This window comes from Pleuronectes platessa, chromosome 9, assembly GCF_947347685.1.
Source record: "Pleuronectes platessa chromosome 9, fPlePla1.1, whole genome shotgun sequence".
NCBI classification, from domain to species: domain Eukaryota; kingdom Metazoa; phylum Chordata; class Actinopteri; order Pleuronectiformes; family Pleuronectidae; genus Pleuronectes; species Pleuronectes platessa.
Window position 1 is genome coordinate 10,096,279 of NC_070634.1, and position 15,195 is coordinate 10,111,473.

General features: G+C 45.5%; 1 protein-coding gene across 3 annotated transcripts; it reads right to left on the bottom strand.

Moving 5' to 3' along the window:
* Window positions 1-70: 70 nt before the first annotated feature.
* On the bottom strand, window positions 71-14,969 carry arhgap45b (Rho GTPase activating protein 45b). Of its 3 annotated transcripts, none has more exons than XM_053430310.1 (24): window positions 14,600-14,969; window positions 13,364-13,613; window positions 12,332-12,514; window positions 10,227-10,367; window positions 9,952-10,036; window positions 8,875-8,947; window positions 8,691-8,766; window positions 7,900-8,031; window positions 7,596-7,657; window positions 7,381-7,491; window positions 7,195-7,275; window positions 6,924-7,091; window positions 6,602-6,739; window positions 6,312-6,508; window positions 6,084-6,202; window positions 5,492-5,578; window positions 5,244-5,345; window positions 4,975-5,138; window positions 4,453-4,641; window positions 4,242-4,379; window positions 2,507-2,778; window positions 2,150-2,387; window positions 1,162-1,261; window positions 71-1,012 (listed from the first exon to the last, which is right to left on the bottom strand). In XM_053430310.1, the coding sequence occupies exons 1-24, from the start codon at window positions 14,888-14,890 to the stop codon at window positions 531-533; spliced, it is 3,879 nt and encodes a 1,292-aa protein (XP_053286285.1). In that variant the 5' UTR covers window positions 14,891-14,969; the 3' UTR covers window positions 71-530. The 3 variants fall into 3 exon arrangements, with proteins under 3 accessions (XP_053286285.1, XP_053286286.1, XP_053286287.1); XM_053430311.1 differs by lacking the exon at window positions 14,600-14,969 and adding an exon at window positions 14,092-14,577; XM_053430312.1 differs by lacking the exon at window positions 14,600-14,969 and adding an exon at window positions 14,404-14,576.
* Between the last annotated feature and the right edge of the window lie 226 nt (window positions 14,970-15,195).

The window sequence follows — 15,195 nt, forward strand, 5'->3', positions numbered from 1 at the left end:
CTTCATGGTCATGTTTGGCAAACATTTCTCTGTCAAAACAATATCAAACATGGAACAACAAGGACAAATGTAAAATTAGATTTTTATTAAAATAGACCAAACAGCCATAAAGGTAATACAGGCAACATTTATAAGAAACTATTACATTTATTTATTTATTTTTTATATAGTGCTGAAAAGGAACCTGCAGCACTTGAAAGAGAATTTACTTTAAAAAAAAAATCTGCATTGTACACATTCTGAAATGACTCATCTCACATTTCTCAGTATTGTTAAAGCAATGAGGAGAACACTTAAAAATAGAAGACATTTTAAAATCATTTGAGACAAAACTCTTGAAATGACAGGGGCAATTGCTTCAAACAGCAGTAAGCGTGCAGAGCATAAACGGTACAGCTACAAAAAGCATCTGCACAGGTTAAAATGAAATTTGATGTTCACTATAAAAGAATCCTCTCAGTTTTAAGTTTCCCTGGATTTTAAAGCATAAACCAGATTCATGTCACTGGACCTTATCAGATTGTACACTGTCAGACAAACTCCGGGCTACTGTCCCTGTTCCTAGTTAAGGGTAATTTCTTTCCACACAGACGTCCCAGCCTAAGCCCTGACATGCTTAAAATAGGGGAATATGGGTAGTTGTTGTTGTTGGACTGATTCACATTGAGCTCGGCCAGCGATGCGCTCAGGGTCTGCTCGGCCAGCGATGCGCTCAGGGTCTGCTCCGCCCCGGTTTCTTCATCAGGGGGCCCGCTCTCTGGCAGAGCAGGGGGCTCTCTAGCTGCTGGGATTTCTGGGTCTTGATCCTCTTCCTGCTCTGGGTCGGTGTGGGTTGCAGACTGGCTGGACAGGTCCAGGCTGTCCCTGTAGCTCAGCTGGTCGTCGTCCACGCTCACCTCGCTCTCCTGCTTCACCAGGCAGGGACGGTGTGCGGGCCTCTGCTCGCTTTCATCCGGCTCAAAGTCAGAGTCGGGGAGCTGCTCACTGGATCCCAATGAGCCCAGAGAACTCTCTGAATGAATGGGGATAAAGAGGAAATTGCTTTTTAACACTCAGGTCAAAGACATGCCTATAGTTTTTTTTTTAACTCAGCAGGAACTACAAGAGGAAGTGCTTTAATTTACAACGTATTCTGCGTGGTTAACCTTTATAACAACTTACCACATCCCTCCTCCGTCTTGTCAGAGTCTGGTTTACTCTCTGTGCCTCCATCCTCCTCTCCATCACCAGGACTCACCATCTCCTCATTGGCAACAACATCCTGATCCAAAAGGAGGCAGGTCACAGATTGCATTAACAAGAGAAGTGTTTGTTTTCATAAAAATGCAAATGCCATCATGGCAGGTTTTGGTAATGAATATAAAGATTTACGACTGCTCATTTCCTCTTACCTGTCACAAACGGACATTCGCAAAATAAGCTCACTGTTCTGAAGATGATATCTTTGAACCTTTGTCGTCTGTTTGTAATTGAATTAGCATGTGAACATTTAAGTTGTAGTCAAAAAAGGTGACAGTTGACTATCAGTCTAATACTTAGTGAAAGTTAAGGTGTGTTAGAGCATTCCAATTTATTTAGTAATTTACATGAGGATTTTCATTGCTTTCAAACTTATCTCTTTTCTGAAAGGTAGGCAAATTTAAAGTGACACAACCTCGTTGTTGCACTGGAACACACCCATGTAAATATAAAAAAACCCAAACAGAGCATCCCTTATATTCTCCTGACACAATCCAGAACTGATGTATATCTTCACATATTTGTCTGAGCTCCTGATATCGCAGTACCGTGCAGTCCAAGTGTCTCCTGTTATAAATTAAGTTGGTTTAATGCTGAGGGGAAGTGGAGTTGCATTTTGTCATCACACTGGTTCTCCTTTTCTAACTGCTTACAGATTCTCCTGCACCTCTTTCCTTGACCTCATGACATTTTGCATCGCGGTCAAGGGACAGAGATTAGGAAACCCAAATAATCGGACATTTTCCGAATGCAGCCATGTAATGAATGTAATGAAGTTTCCTCCCGGCATTCCTGATGTTCAAAAATATACTTCATGAATTTGCTGATTAAAATACGTTAACACGCCGTCTGCTGTAAAAAAACAACCTTAGGAGATTAATATCAACCCTAATTACACAGAGATGTGTACCTGCTGAGTGGCGGTGGAGTCAGAGCGATTGTTCTTTTGGGACGGAGAGGTTTTGGAGTGGAAGATGGATGAATAGAAGACGATGAGGGCTTCTACGATGCGGGCCTGATGGGGGTAATCAACCAGAGACGACAGGGATATTGTGGCGCCGGTCGGACGGGGCCGCATCAGGGAGGGGCCAAACACGATCCCCAGGTTACTGGGACTCATCTTGTTATCTTCCTCCAGCTCTGCGATCCTGGGAGTCGGAAGTTAGGGGAATGATCAAAACATTTATATACCTAATCACTCTTATCAGTCATTACAAAATAAATAAAAATAAAGTCTTTCTTCACTAGAAGGGGTGTAATAACAGACCTTCTGAGGTGGCGGATGATGTATCGCAGTGTAGCGATGTTAGCCTTGGGCAGCTCCTTTAGAAGCTCCTTCAGCTTGTCCACCAGAACCAGTATGTCTGGATCAGTGTCAGGTCCCCGATCCACCAGCTCGGGCCCCCGACCCCCTGCTGAGTTAACACTGCTCGGCTCGGCCTCCTCTCTTTCAGGTGGCTCACCATCACTCTGCAGACTCTCTTTGGCCAAACCCATCAGGCTGTTGTAGAGGCGGAACAGCATGATGGGCTCAGGTAGCTGGAGGTGAAAGACAAAAGGAAACAGACAGGGTGTTGGGGTGGAGCTTGGTGTGAACACACATTTTATCAACAGTGAAACACAGTTAAAACACATCAGTACTTTACATTTCACAGGAGTAAAATGATTAATGGGAAGAAAAAAAAGGTTTATATATACTGTATGTGACTAGGCATGAATATAAATTAAACTGTGTTCACAGGAATTTATAATCATGTGTATATATGATGTACATAGGTAGCATGTAGTAAATTATTTTATTGCGACTTTGGCGAATGACCAAAGTCCACAAAGAGCCTCTCATTTAGCCTAAATTTTGAAATTGAATCTGTCCCGTCTGTTTAGTTTGACAGTTATATTTTGGTTTGGGTTTGAGAGATTGGGCATCTCATTTCAGAAGTAAAAAAAAGAACAATTCTGTGACATCTTGATCAAAAGTTGGATTTCTTTTAAATGTAGCATACTTTATTGTTAACTTATTTATCCATTTGTAATGGGTTGCTTTGAAAGAATCACACTTGTCCAATGAACGCCATTAATAAAACACCAAACTACAGATGGACTATATGGAGAAAGGTATTGGATCACCTATAGGAGCTTTTACGACATCCCATTCTTAATCCATAGGCATTAATATGGCATTTGTAGATAAAACAGTCTGTGGGAATCTTTGTACGGACCAGTCAAGTTCTTCCACATCCAACCAGGTCTTTATGGACCTTGCTTTGTGCACTGGGGCTGCAACAGAAAAGGGCCGTCCCCAAACTGTTCCCACAAAGTTGGAAGCATAGAATTGTATTGTTAAGGTGAAGCTTTAAGATTTCCCTTCACTGGAACAAGGGGTCAGTCCAACCAATTACAATGGGACTGAATGAAACACCTGAATTCCATGACTAAGTGGTGTGTCCCAATACTTTTGTCCATTGAGTGTACAATATAATTTTTAACTTTAGAAAAAAGAAAACCAAGCCAGAAGCTACTTAAACAAGTAGAGGGTGAGTGAGGATTTTGATAACTTTAACTCTCCATCTTGTTGTGATGACACTCATCTAAATTGTAAGTTGATCTGATGAAAGCTCTACGACAAGTACATCAAAGTAAAAATGTGGAATATGGCAAAAATGGCCTCTAAATCCAAAATGGCGGGCTTCCTGTTGCTCCTTGAGGCTTTTTTCTATGATTAGTCATGATACACCTGTGTGTTATGCGGAAACCTAGGGGCTGCGTTCCAGGTGGCGCTGATGAGCCATTTTGCCACGCCCATTTCCGAATACTTCAGAATACGTACATTTTCACCACTTTCTAATTTACTGCAAACTTTTACAACTTTTTGAGCACGTTGAAGCCCTCAAAAAGCACATTCTATTGCCTGAATAATAATAATCCTTTCAATTTCAATAGGGCCTCTCACTGTTGGTGCTCGGGCCCTAAATATGCCCAAGTGTACTTTCATGTGTGTTTACCTGTCGGAGGTAAAGCTTGAGCACGTTGCTGATGTCGTGTGGTGAACACTGGGACAGCTCCACCAGCTCCTTGCCATTCTCAAAGGCCTGACACAGTTTCTCCACTCGAGTCTTCACCCCGTTCACCCTGTAGATGCCCTGCAGGGAGGAAGCAGTGGTTTGTACCAGACACATGATGCTGCTTCCCTGTGGCAGAGGAAAGGTTTCTCACCTTCATCTTGAGAGCCCGTCTCTCGATCTCAGAGATGCACTTGGTGACGATGAAGGGGATCCCGTCACTGGCACAGCTGGCCACCTGAGAGAACTCCCTGCCGAACAGCTGCAGGCGGCCCTGGAGCTTCTTGTGGCCACACTGGATGGCCAGAGTCTCCAGGCAGCGCTTGTGACACGCCAGGAAACACTGAGGACAGAGAAGAAGGCACAGACTAGATGAAGTCCAAAACTTTTACTAGAAGGGCAGTCGGCTCACACCCAATCTGCCATGTTAAAGAAATTTAAAGAAGTATTTCCAGGAACATTTATCCAGATCCACTCCAAAAGGTTTGGAGTTCTTTCTTGGGTCAGGCTGGATATAGGTTGAGTATATTTTGCATTATCCTTCAAACTAATCATAAATGCTGATGAATACATAAGCTCCTTGAAAGAGGGATAAAAATACGAGATCTCCAATCACATGCTGACGTTCTTCTCAGGACACAAATCTGAGTGTCTGGAGACGTGATAAGGAACTCACCTCCTCGCACTCAGCACCCTGAAAGTAAACATAGCTGTCACACTCGCGGCACTTGGAGGGGGTCCGCAGCTTCCTCAGTCGGTGGGTCCGGGCTGCTTTGGACAGGCCGAGGTTTCGGAAAGGTCTGGTGGACACCACCACATCCGGATCCATGCCGTTAATATCTGGAGGAAAAGATCCCCATCATGTATAAAGATAGCCCACATGTTCTCTTAGTTTAAAAGAATAGTTAAATAGAAAAAAATCTAAATGTAATCCGAGAGTCTTACCTCTAGTTTCAAATGACTCTACATTCCCATCTTTGTCTTCTACGTCTTCATTGGACGACATTGTTCCAGTGGACGATGTGCGAACAATCTTACTGATGTCACCTACAATCAAAATACACTTTAAATACATTTCTCAGACATACTGCTGCCTCCAACAAGAATTCTCCTGAGAAAAAGACAAATTCTTCCTAATCATTAAATAGAGATGATCTTTGTGTGTGTGCTGCTGTGAATCAGCTCTTGCTTACTTGTGCTGGCAGTGGGAGACTCGAGGCCTCCCTCTCCTGCAACGCTGTCATCGCTCACCGTCGAGCCCCACGACTTGTGGCCTTGTCCTGGTGACAGCAGAAGTATAAAGTGTCAACAAAGTATCAACTTGACTTAATATTTCTTCTGCTACGCTCATCGTTTCACTGCCGTTTACTAGAGCCCGACTGATATGGAGTTTTCGGGGCCGATACTGAAAAAACATTGATTCCAAAAGATGTCAATATCAAACCCACATGAATGTAATTGAGGCTTGATATTTTACAGTTTCACCATTAACTTCAATACAAATAACTTTAAATAAAAAGACAACACAAATACAATCAAATATTTAGGACTTGAACTAAGAAAATAAAGAATTGTAAATTAAAGGACATTTTACAGAAAAGAAGTCAACATATGATTGTCTAATGGCAAATAAACACTGACACCAATACATCTGTAAAAGCCAATATTATTCTATATTAAGCGGATATTATCGACCATACAATAAACGGGCTGGGCTCTACTGTTTATAGTAGATATAATCTTTAGAACCACGGCGGTACAGTGACGTCAGCAGGGATCACTCACTCTTGCGGTGAGCCTCTGCCTCTTTGTCAGCAGCTGCTGTATCCACGCAGGCAGCAGGACCGTCTGCGTGGCTCGACTGCTCTGTGTTGAAGCTGTCGTTCCTAAGTCTATGGCCGTGGCTGCACCAAGGTGGAATTACAAAACAGTCAATTTATTCAAAGCCATTTTTCCTTTAAAGTTGCGACTGAAAACTCGGATAACTCTGGTTCTTATTAAACTCTCTCTTACTGCGACGAGGAGCTGGACGGGGAGTAGGCCTCAAATGTGTAGTGGACGTTGGGCTGTTCCGGTAGCTGCAGGTCTCGCACGTGGGCGGCGTACTGCTGTCCTGGGTCGTACAGCTTACTGCTCTCACACAGGGTCTGGTAGTGGACGGGCAGAGCCACAGTCTGCATGTGCATGAGCTGGTAGTAGGAGATGGTCGCCTGGAGGGGGAGCGGACGCAGAGATCAGTCGATATTATTCTGATGTACACGGACGACCGGCGGTTCAGTTGTGTGCTATGTGATGACTCTCACCGAGCGGAGTGTCTGGTCGCTCTGTTTGATGACGTCCTGCAGCTGCCTCAGCACCGTGACCTTGGAGTGCTCCAGGTCCAGCTGCTGAGCGGTGGCGTCTGCGATACATGTCCGGTAGGTGGCCTCCGCCTCGTCTGACTGCACATGCAAACACAGACCACTTTTGATTTTCTGTTTACTTCCAATCTCCTGTTTTTTTCTTTTTAAAGCACAAAGTGTTGATCATGATAATGTGGCAGGTAGATGAACAAATACTTTTTAAAAGAATCTAATATGGAGATCATGTGTGACAGAACACAAAAACTACAGTAGCTGCTGAGACCTTATTGCGAGCCTCCTCCTCCAATCGTTTCTTCTTCTCCACAGACTTTGCCGTCGAGCCTCCTCCCTCCTCCTCGGCTCGGCAGGCTGCAGTCTTGGCCTTGTCGTACTCCTCACAGCGAGCCATGTAGGCCTGCTTGGCCTTCCGCAGGTTCGCCTCACACTCCATCTTAACGCAGACACACACATTTGGCTCTTTTCTGTTTCTTAGAGAGATAAAAGAAACAGTCCACTGCTACTCATTCTAACATGTACAGAATTTCAGAGTGTACCAGTCTTCTCTTTGCTCGAATCCAGTGTTCCTTGATCTCCTTCCGTTTCTTTTCGTGCTCCTGTTTCCGCTGCAGCAGAGGCTGCAAGGACAAACCACGACAGATCAACCCCATGTGCGCAGCGGCAGCAGCAGGGGGTTATGAGCGACAGTTGCAGGGTGATTAACGGGAGCAGACAGAGGTTACCTGGATGAAGGTCTGGTTGTGCAGGGTGCTGTTGGCCTGCTGCAGCCCTATGCCCTGCTCCTGGTCCTGCTCCAGAGCCAGAGAGTAGATGGAGAAGAGCGGCATGTGGGGCTGGAGGAGGCGAACACAACACAGAGAGAAAGAGTATGAGAAATTTAAAACTCTAGCTTTTAACATTCAGTATCACAGATGATCAATGAGAGAGACGGGCTTACATGCGTTATGCTGTGTTTGCAGGACTGGTACAATCTCTGCAGGCCTTTGGAGAACTCAGTCTCTGTTAATAGAAGAACAAAGTTAACAATGATAGTCACCACACAAGCTGGTACTGAGGCGACGTGTTTGCAAAGGGCAGAATTATAAAATGCTACAACAATTGAGCGATTCATTTTAAAATATAAATTTAAATACAATTATGATAATACAAAACAAGTCCGCAAAGGTCAAACATGTTTAAAATTGCTTTTTCTATGACAATAACCTCGACATGATTGAATGAATTCTGAGTTTCCCACTTACCCAGTGAAATCCTCTTCTCCACGTAGTTGATCAGGTCCTTCATGTACTTGGAAATGGTTTTAGCATAGAGCAGAGCGGAGTCCACTCCTCCCTCACTGCGCTGGAGGATCACATCCACTTCCTCCCCCCGGCCTAGACATCAATACACAACACAGGTTACTACACAAACCGTTACTGTGGCGACCGTCAGAGGAGGATGATGATGTGTGCGAGAACATTTGCAGATGAGGAAGGAGGAGATCTGTCGCTGAGGTGATCATCTCCAACATCTGCTGTTATATTACCTACAGAGATAGGAGGGAATGTTCCCCCCCCCGTCTGTGTGTTGGTTGGTTTATCAGCAGAATTACGATAAACTACTGATTGGGTTTCTATGAAACTTGGAAAGATGTGCTATGAATCACAAGAACCCATTGTATTTTGGCGCAGACCTGGACAAAAGGGCTGGTCCAGGACTTTTGTTTTTATTTCTTTAATATTGGGAGACAGTCCGACTAGTTTCCCAGGAAATTATTGATGAGCTTAAATGTAAAGAGATCAGACATGTTGAGGTGACGGAGATCAGAGTGTGTGTGTGCGCGTTCTCTTCTAGTTTAATATTTTACTTTTGTGACAACTGTTTGTTCCTGTTGTGTTTTACCCCTAGTTTGAATCAAGATAGCATACACACGTCTAGATATAACAAAAGAAATGTATATAAAAGAGAAAACAAGAGTGAATAGAGGCATAAATGTGCAGAAGTATCCCAGAGATCAGCTTCAGTGTGAGGACAGGACTGACTGATGTCCTACCCATGTCCTGCAGGTCGCTCCTGAACTGGCCACAGTCCGCTCCCTGGCCGGTCGCACTGTACAAGTTCTCCATTGACTGCACAACACAAAAGACCATTCATTTGTCACAAACATGAAAGGCTGGGAGTGTAAATCTCTTTTGGAGACTGGTAGAGGAGTTGCTTTGTGAAGAAGGTTCACCCACCCTGCTTTTCTCGGTGGGCAGCAGGGAGAGCAGTGTGCTGCTGTCCACCTCTCCCATCAGCAGCTCAGACACACTGAGGAGAAAACACTTTGACATCAGCACAGAGACACTGTACATGCATTGGGGCAGTTCGTAAAAGATGACTACAAAAAAAAACTCTTCAGGTGCTGAGAAGACCAAGTGATCAAACAAGTTTGATTTTGATCCACCGGATTTGATCTTTTTCTCTCCTCATATTATACATCAATTTACTCTAACATACAGTAACTTCTATTCTTCTTCAAATGCCTCATCCACTCAAGTGAAACTGTGACATCTTTGGTTGTCAACTGTTACAAAAGACGCTAAACAAGCAAACTGTTGTTTTCAGGTCATTGGCAGAAAAACAGAGAGAATGAGGAAACAGACACTTCAGGCAGATTTCAACTGTCTGCCAACTCACTTCCTCCTATGACGGATATCAAGCCCTGAAAGGTCCCTGATAAGCATGTGATTCACTGTTGGCCCAATATATACTTCAATTAAACAAGAGAAACACATTTTAAAATTCAAAGTAAACTTTTTAACTTTCAAGTTATTTAAAAAAAAAAAAAAAAAGTGTAATTTTTCACATTTATATTGGAGACACAGTTTTGATAGGTTCTTAGTTAAAGATTCAATCATTCATTTCAGTCTTGAGCGTCTAAAATCCTGCAAACAGTCGATATCATCTCCTCAGTCTAACAATCTGTTCATTTAGCAGCCAGGTGGTGAACAACATCTTTGACTTCTGGTTTTGTGTCGCACAGCAGAAGAAAAACCACTTCCTGTTTTCTGCTCTGCCTCATGCAAATGTGTCACCATCACAGCACTTCTCTCATTCCCAACAACAGACTACTGCACACACACAAACACACAAAAGAATTACCTTCTCCGTCTGTAAAAGAGGCACAGAGGTAAATTACTGGCCCTCTTGTACAGACTTTGGAGCAAAGATCGCATCTATACCAGTAACAAGTGTGTGGTCTAGTAATCACCATAAGTGTATGACCAGGCTAAAGTAAGAAATACTATAAAAAAGGTGTTCCAGGTACTTACTTGCTGCTAAAAGCAACTGCGATGGTTTCAATGGCCTTTTCAAAGTCCTTCTTGTCGGACTCGTTACAAGCCTCATAGTGGAAACCTGAAAAGTCACAACCACGTGTTCATGTTTCAGTTGTGAAAACACACCTCACCATTATAACTATGGGATATTAACTCACAATGTTGTGTTCTAAGATCGGTGTTATTGCAAAAAACAGCTGGAAAGCTGCTGGTTTATCAGTTTTTATTAATTTAGGGTTCAAATTTGAGGGTTTTATGCACCAACTGACCTTTGACCTTGGATATGAGCTTCCCGGCAGCAGTGAGGATCTCCACTGTGTTCAACAGAGGGTAGGTGTTTATAACCTGACGCAGAACCCGCAGGACCTCACCCAAACACTCGTGGGCCACGGGCCGCTGACTCTCTTTACCTGAGAGGGAGGGAGACGTAGTGGTTGAAACAAGCATCAAGTGGAGGATATTCAAACCTGATAACACTACGAGGCCACACGAGTGGTTTTCTAGAGGTTTGTGTAAAAGTCGCATCATAATTCATAATAATCATAACTGCACGGTTGTGCAGTTGTGAACTGGGACCATTAAGGGATTGCTCCTTTGTGGTGGAGTCAGGGTTCTAGCGTTTAAATTCAGTTCAAGTTCAGCTGTCTCAAAATTAAATCTAATCTAACACAACTTTAAGTACAAATAATGTTCACCTAATGTTCTCACTTTCTGGACAACGAACTAGTTGAAAATACAACAAGAAAGAATACATTTATTGTTGAAGTTTGGAGGATTTTTCTCCATTTCCTTAAAGAGGATCCTAGCTCTTGCTTCACACACACTCATTGTACAGATGAGTAGAGTTATTCTTATCTCTCTGCAAGGAAGCCAAAACACAGATTTCCGTTAATGTGCATCTATTCCTTTAACTCTCTCCAAGTCAGCGTTTCTGCTGTTAATAGAGACAGAGGGTCAGACGGGTCGGGTCGAGGCTGTGTCAGCCCTCCAGCTTTGATGTCACTAGTGACACAGCTCCAGCCCGCATCCTCATTCCCTCACACGTTACATTTAGTCCTCTGTGCATCCTTCTTCTGATGGAGGCGGCTCGCTCACAGAGGAGGTCAGAGGTCAGCCGGTCGCTAGGTCCTCCAACACTCTGTCTGAAAATGTGTGTCAGGATGTCTGAGCTGAAGCAGCAGCAGACAAAAAGAACACGGTGACCTGAACATGGTGCCACAGAGCATGTGGTTGATTCTAAGGTTTTGCAATAGAAGGGATGGTATGCTACATCTGCTTTCGCACCTACTTGGTCGATGACAATTTAACACCTTCTATACACTTATTCTCTTCTGTATGAAACCAGTTTGAGGTTAAAGAATTAAAGTGGGACCTAAAAGGACAGCGGAGATCCAGATTAAGGAGATCTCTGGATTGTAGTACGGGAGGAGACAAGCCCCAAACTCTGAAGAAGGAGGAGGAGGAGGCAATGGGTCACAGTGATGCAGCGAGTGTATCAGACGAGGAAGTGTGGACGAGGCCATTCTGTCAGAGACTATCCATCATGGCTTCCTGTTTAGAGGGTGGGTCACTGGGCGGAGAACACGACAGAACAGTGAAGGACACGAAACACAGGTCGGCCCCTCCGATCGGAGCCACCGAGATCTGCTCTGACATACCAGAGATAATACCTTATGACTCAAACTGTCTCTGTCAAAGATTCTCCAGGAGGAAAAGAACAGGTGTTCTGCTTGTCACAGCCGAGCTACTCTGCAGTGTGGGACTGCGAGGCTGCAGTAACCAAGCAGCTAGCTTCCTGCTGGAGACAAGAGTGCGGTTACTCTGTGGGCGCAGCGGAAACACAACCCTTCGTTTGGAGAGAGGAAGCTCAGTCACTTGTTCGATTGGTTGTGCAGGGTTGCTCTGACAACCCCCCCCCCCCCCCCCCCGCCAGCCCAACTTACTCCGCCTCCTTACCTGTGAGTGAACAGGACTGATGCAGGCGGACAGAAACCCTCCTTTGTCCTTGTCACAATGAGTGACAGCGTGTAAAGTCAAAAAGGGAAGAGAAAGTAGACAGAATTGTTCTGTCTTCAAACTGAATTCATAACGAGTCGTCGAAACAGGTTTCTAACAGGAGCCAAACTCAAAAAGGTGCGACCAAAGACCGTAAATAAAGAGGACGCTTCTCAACTTCCTCCCGCTGTCTCGTACGTTCACTTTTTAGTTTGATCCATGTCCCATCCAGTAACAGGGAGGAGGCAAGTTTCATGACCTACACTGGACCACTATTTTTAAGGAGTGGTCCCTTCATCCATCTGTATCTTACAGTCTATGGATTAGACAGTAAATATGTGTGTGTGGATCTGTGGCTGGTTGAAGTTTGGCCTCTTACCTTCAGCCAGCACCACGTCCTTCAGTTTCTCCACAGCCTCAGCGAAGCGCGCCACGTCTCTCAGCAGGGCCGGGATGTCCTCAACCTCAATGGCCGTGCTCTCTGGACTCTCGGACGGAGCAGTTGGGGTCAAGGCCCCTTTCCCGTGGCCCTTCGTGAACACCCATGACTGCAATGGAAACCCTGAGGAGACACGCAGCACACCAGGTGGCTACATCTTAAAACCAATAGTTTTATGCTCTGGTATTTGTGAGGATTAAACAAACAAACCGTGTTGACTTAGAGCCAGGCTAAAGGTTTTCCTGTGTTTCCAGTCTTTATGCTAAGCTAAGCTAGCACACAGCTGGTTCACATTTAACAGACAGGCATCACGGTGGGATCCATGCTCTCATCCAACTCTTCACAACTGTGTTTTAACTATTTATTTTTGATTGGTGTTTTTTATTGTTTTAAATCCACATAAATCAAATGTCTTTGAATTTCAATGTGTAGCTAAAATAAATCGACCTGTCTGAAGATGTCGCCACGTTGGGATGAGCATTTTTCACTGTTTGGACATTTCTGGGACAAAACCATTTACCGGAAAAAAAATAAAAGAAATAACTCTGGTTAGTGTTTATATGAACCGGGAAATCAAAAAAGGTAACAGAGCATTTTCTTGCTAAATTTGAGATAATTAGAAATTGTGTGTAATATTTTGTGTAGAGTATGTGTGAGGCCTGTCCCAAACAGGTTATATTTCCATCCCTGTCCTCTTATTTGTTGGTTTGGTTGTTTGTTTGTAACATTAAAAGATTTCCACAGAACTCGGTGGATGCAGGTACGGGTCAGGGACGACCGCATTAAATGTTGGTTCTTTAACACTGCAAGATAGCATCAGTGTTTATTATCACTGTTTGACCCAGGGAACATTTCATGGATCTTGATGAAAAGGGACATTAAGGGAAGTGATATCTATGAGTGCAGCTGGTTTACATGTAAGGCTGTTGGGCCTTGGAGGAGGTTTGTGCTCTACTGATGTTGGAACCAGACCTGCGGCGCTGGCGTGTCTGCTCAGAGCGGTGGGCCTCTTCAGGGTGGACACCGGAGACTGGGAGCCCATCCCTTGCATCGCCATCAGCTTACAGTGCTGAGGGCTCGGAGTCCCCGGGCACGACCCCGAGGGGTCCAGGAGGCCGGCCGAGGCTGCAGTGAGGGTCGAAGAGCAGGAAGTGGCCGAGGAGAAAGAGGAGAGGCTGACGTCGCCTGCATCTTTCCGGCTCTGCTCCGTGAGGATTGACAGCTGGGAGGAGGACAGGAAGAAAGAGGTCAAGATGATAACATGATCCAGTACACACGTGCTGAGCGGCACAACGACATCAGTGTGACCCCTCTGCGCTGTTGTGGCCTTAAAAACACACGCACACACACACACAGACAGCGCTGTTGTTGGTGAACACACACACACACTTTCACAAGATCCTGCGCTTCGTTGAGCAACACTTCCTGGCTCCAAGCTGTGGTCGGGTGTGGCCAACTGAGCAGAGCGTGGACTAACAGAAAGGCTGTTTACTGTTTGGAATAAGAACAGAGACATTTTCAGAGGTGGAAATAACCTTATCTACCAACCAGTCACTTTTTACAGCCTGGTGTGTGCATCTGGTTTCCAGTTGTGGCAGATTTAAGGCCTCCCAGCTTTGGGGCCTGACTATGTCCTACAAACACTCTAAATCCGAAAAGCCTCCTTGCATATTTGCCGTTGGACACATCCTCACACGTACCTGCTTGAGCCATACGCTGCGCTTGTTGGGCAGGATGTCCAGCCCGTCCTCGCCCTTCTTAACCCTCTGACCCGTAGAGTAAGGGTTGTAGCTGCTTCTGCCACCACGCTTCAGCATGCTCCCTTCCCCACTACTGCTCGGTCACCCAGGCGGCTTGAGAGTGATCTCGCAAGAGCATTCACGATAAAAAACCCACACACACAAAGTGGACTTCCTATATGCAGTCACACACACACACTTTCAATTGTCTGAATATTTAACTCGGGCTGTGCAGCATCATGAGGTTTCACACAGAGGAGCTGAGTATCTCACCCTGATCACACCAGACCCAGCAGACCTAACTTCACCAAAGAGTATTTATATCTGGTGGAAGTAGAGTTTGTAACAACACACCATCACCCGTGGTCAGGAGCCCTGTCCTCTCCAACTGACACAAACACACACACACACACACACACAATCTCTCTCTCTCACACACACACACACACACACAGGTGATGCTACTCACTGACTGTGCGCTGCTCTGGCGCCCGGGGCTTCCGGCTCGGCTCTTCTTCGAGATGGACGGCGTCTTGATGAGCTCCCGCTTCTTCCGGGCGAACATCTTCAGGGTCCCCTTCCCGTCCATGCCCACCTCCCGGAGCTTCACGTACAGACCCCCCACCCACCCCCCGACTCGCCACTTGGGTGCTCGGCTTCCGGCTGCGGCGTTCAGCGGGACCTCGGTGCCGTCCAGGCCGACTTTCAGCCAAGGGGGGAAGTGTCTGCCCGTCTTCCTCCTCTTGCCGCTGTCGCACATCGAGCCGCGCAGGCTCACTGACACAGCCACAGACAGGCAGACCGAGAGACAGACAGCTGCTCTCACCGCAAACTGTCTGTGTGCGCTGCGAAGAGCATCCGCTGTGTGCGCGCCTGCTCAGAGGGGGGGGGGGGGGGGGGTGATCCGAGCTTTACGCAAAGTTTGATTTACCGGCAACTGAGAGTGTCACACAATTACACACCGACTCCACACGAGGGTTAACGCACAACACGCACGCGTACACACGAAACCACTGCCTCGTTCATATGAGGAGGAATCAACTCATCCTGACGCACGTGTGTGTT

Excerpts from the sequence above, each read along its gene's own strand:
- arhgap45b (XM_053430310.1), bottom strand. The coding sequence starts at position 14,890 with ATGTGCGACAGCGGCAAGAGGAGGAAGACGGGCAGACACTTCCCCCCT. Across the intron at positions 13,614-14,599 it reads GCCAGAGCAGCGCACAGTCA|CTGTCAATCCTCACGGAGCA; the intron begins GTGAGTAGCATC and ends TCCTCCTCCCAG. Across the intron at positions 2,388-2,506 it reads ATCATCCGCCACCTCAGAAG|GATCGCAGAGCTGGAGGAAG; the intron begins GTCTGTTATTAC and ends TCCGACTCCCAG.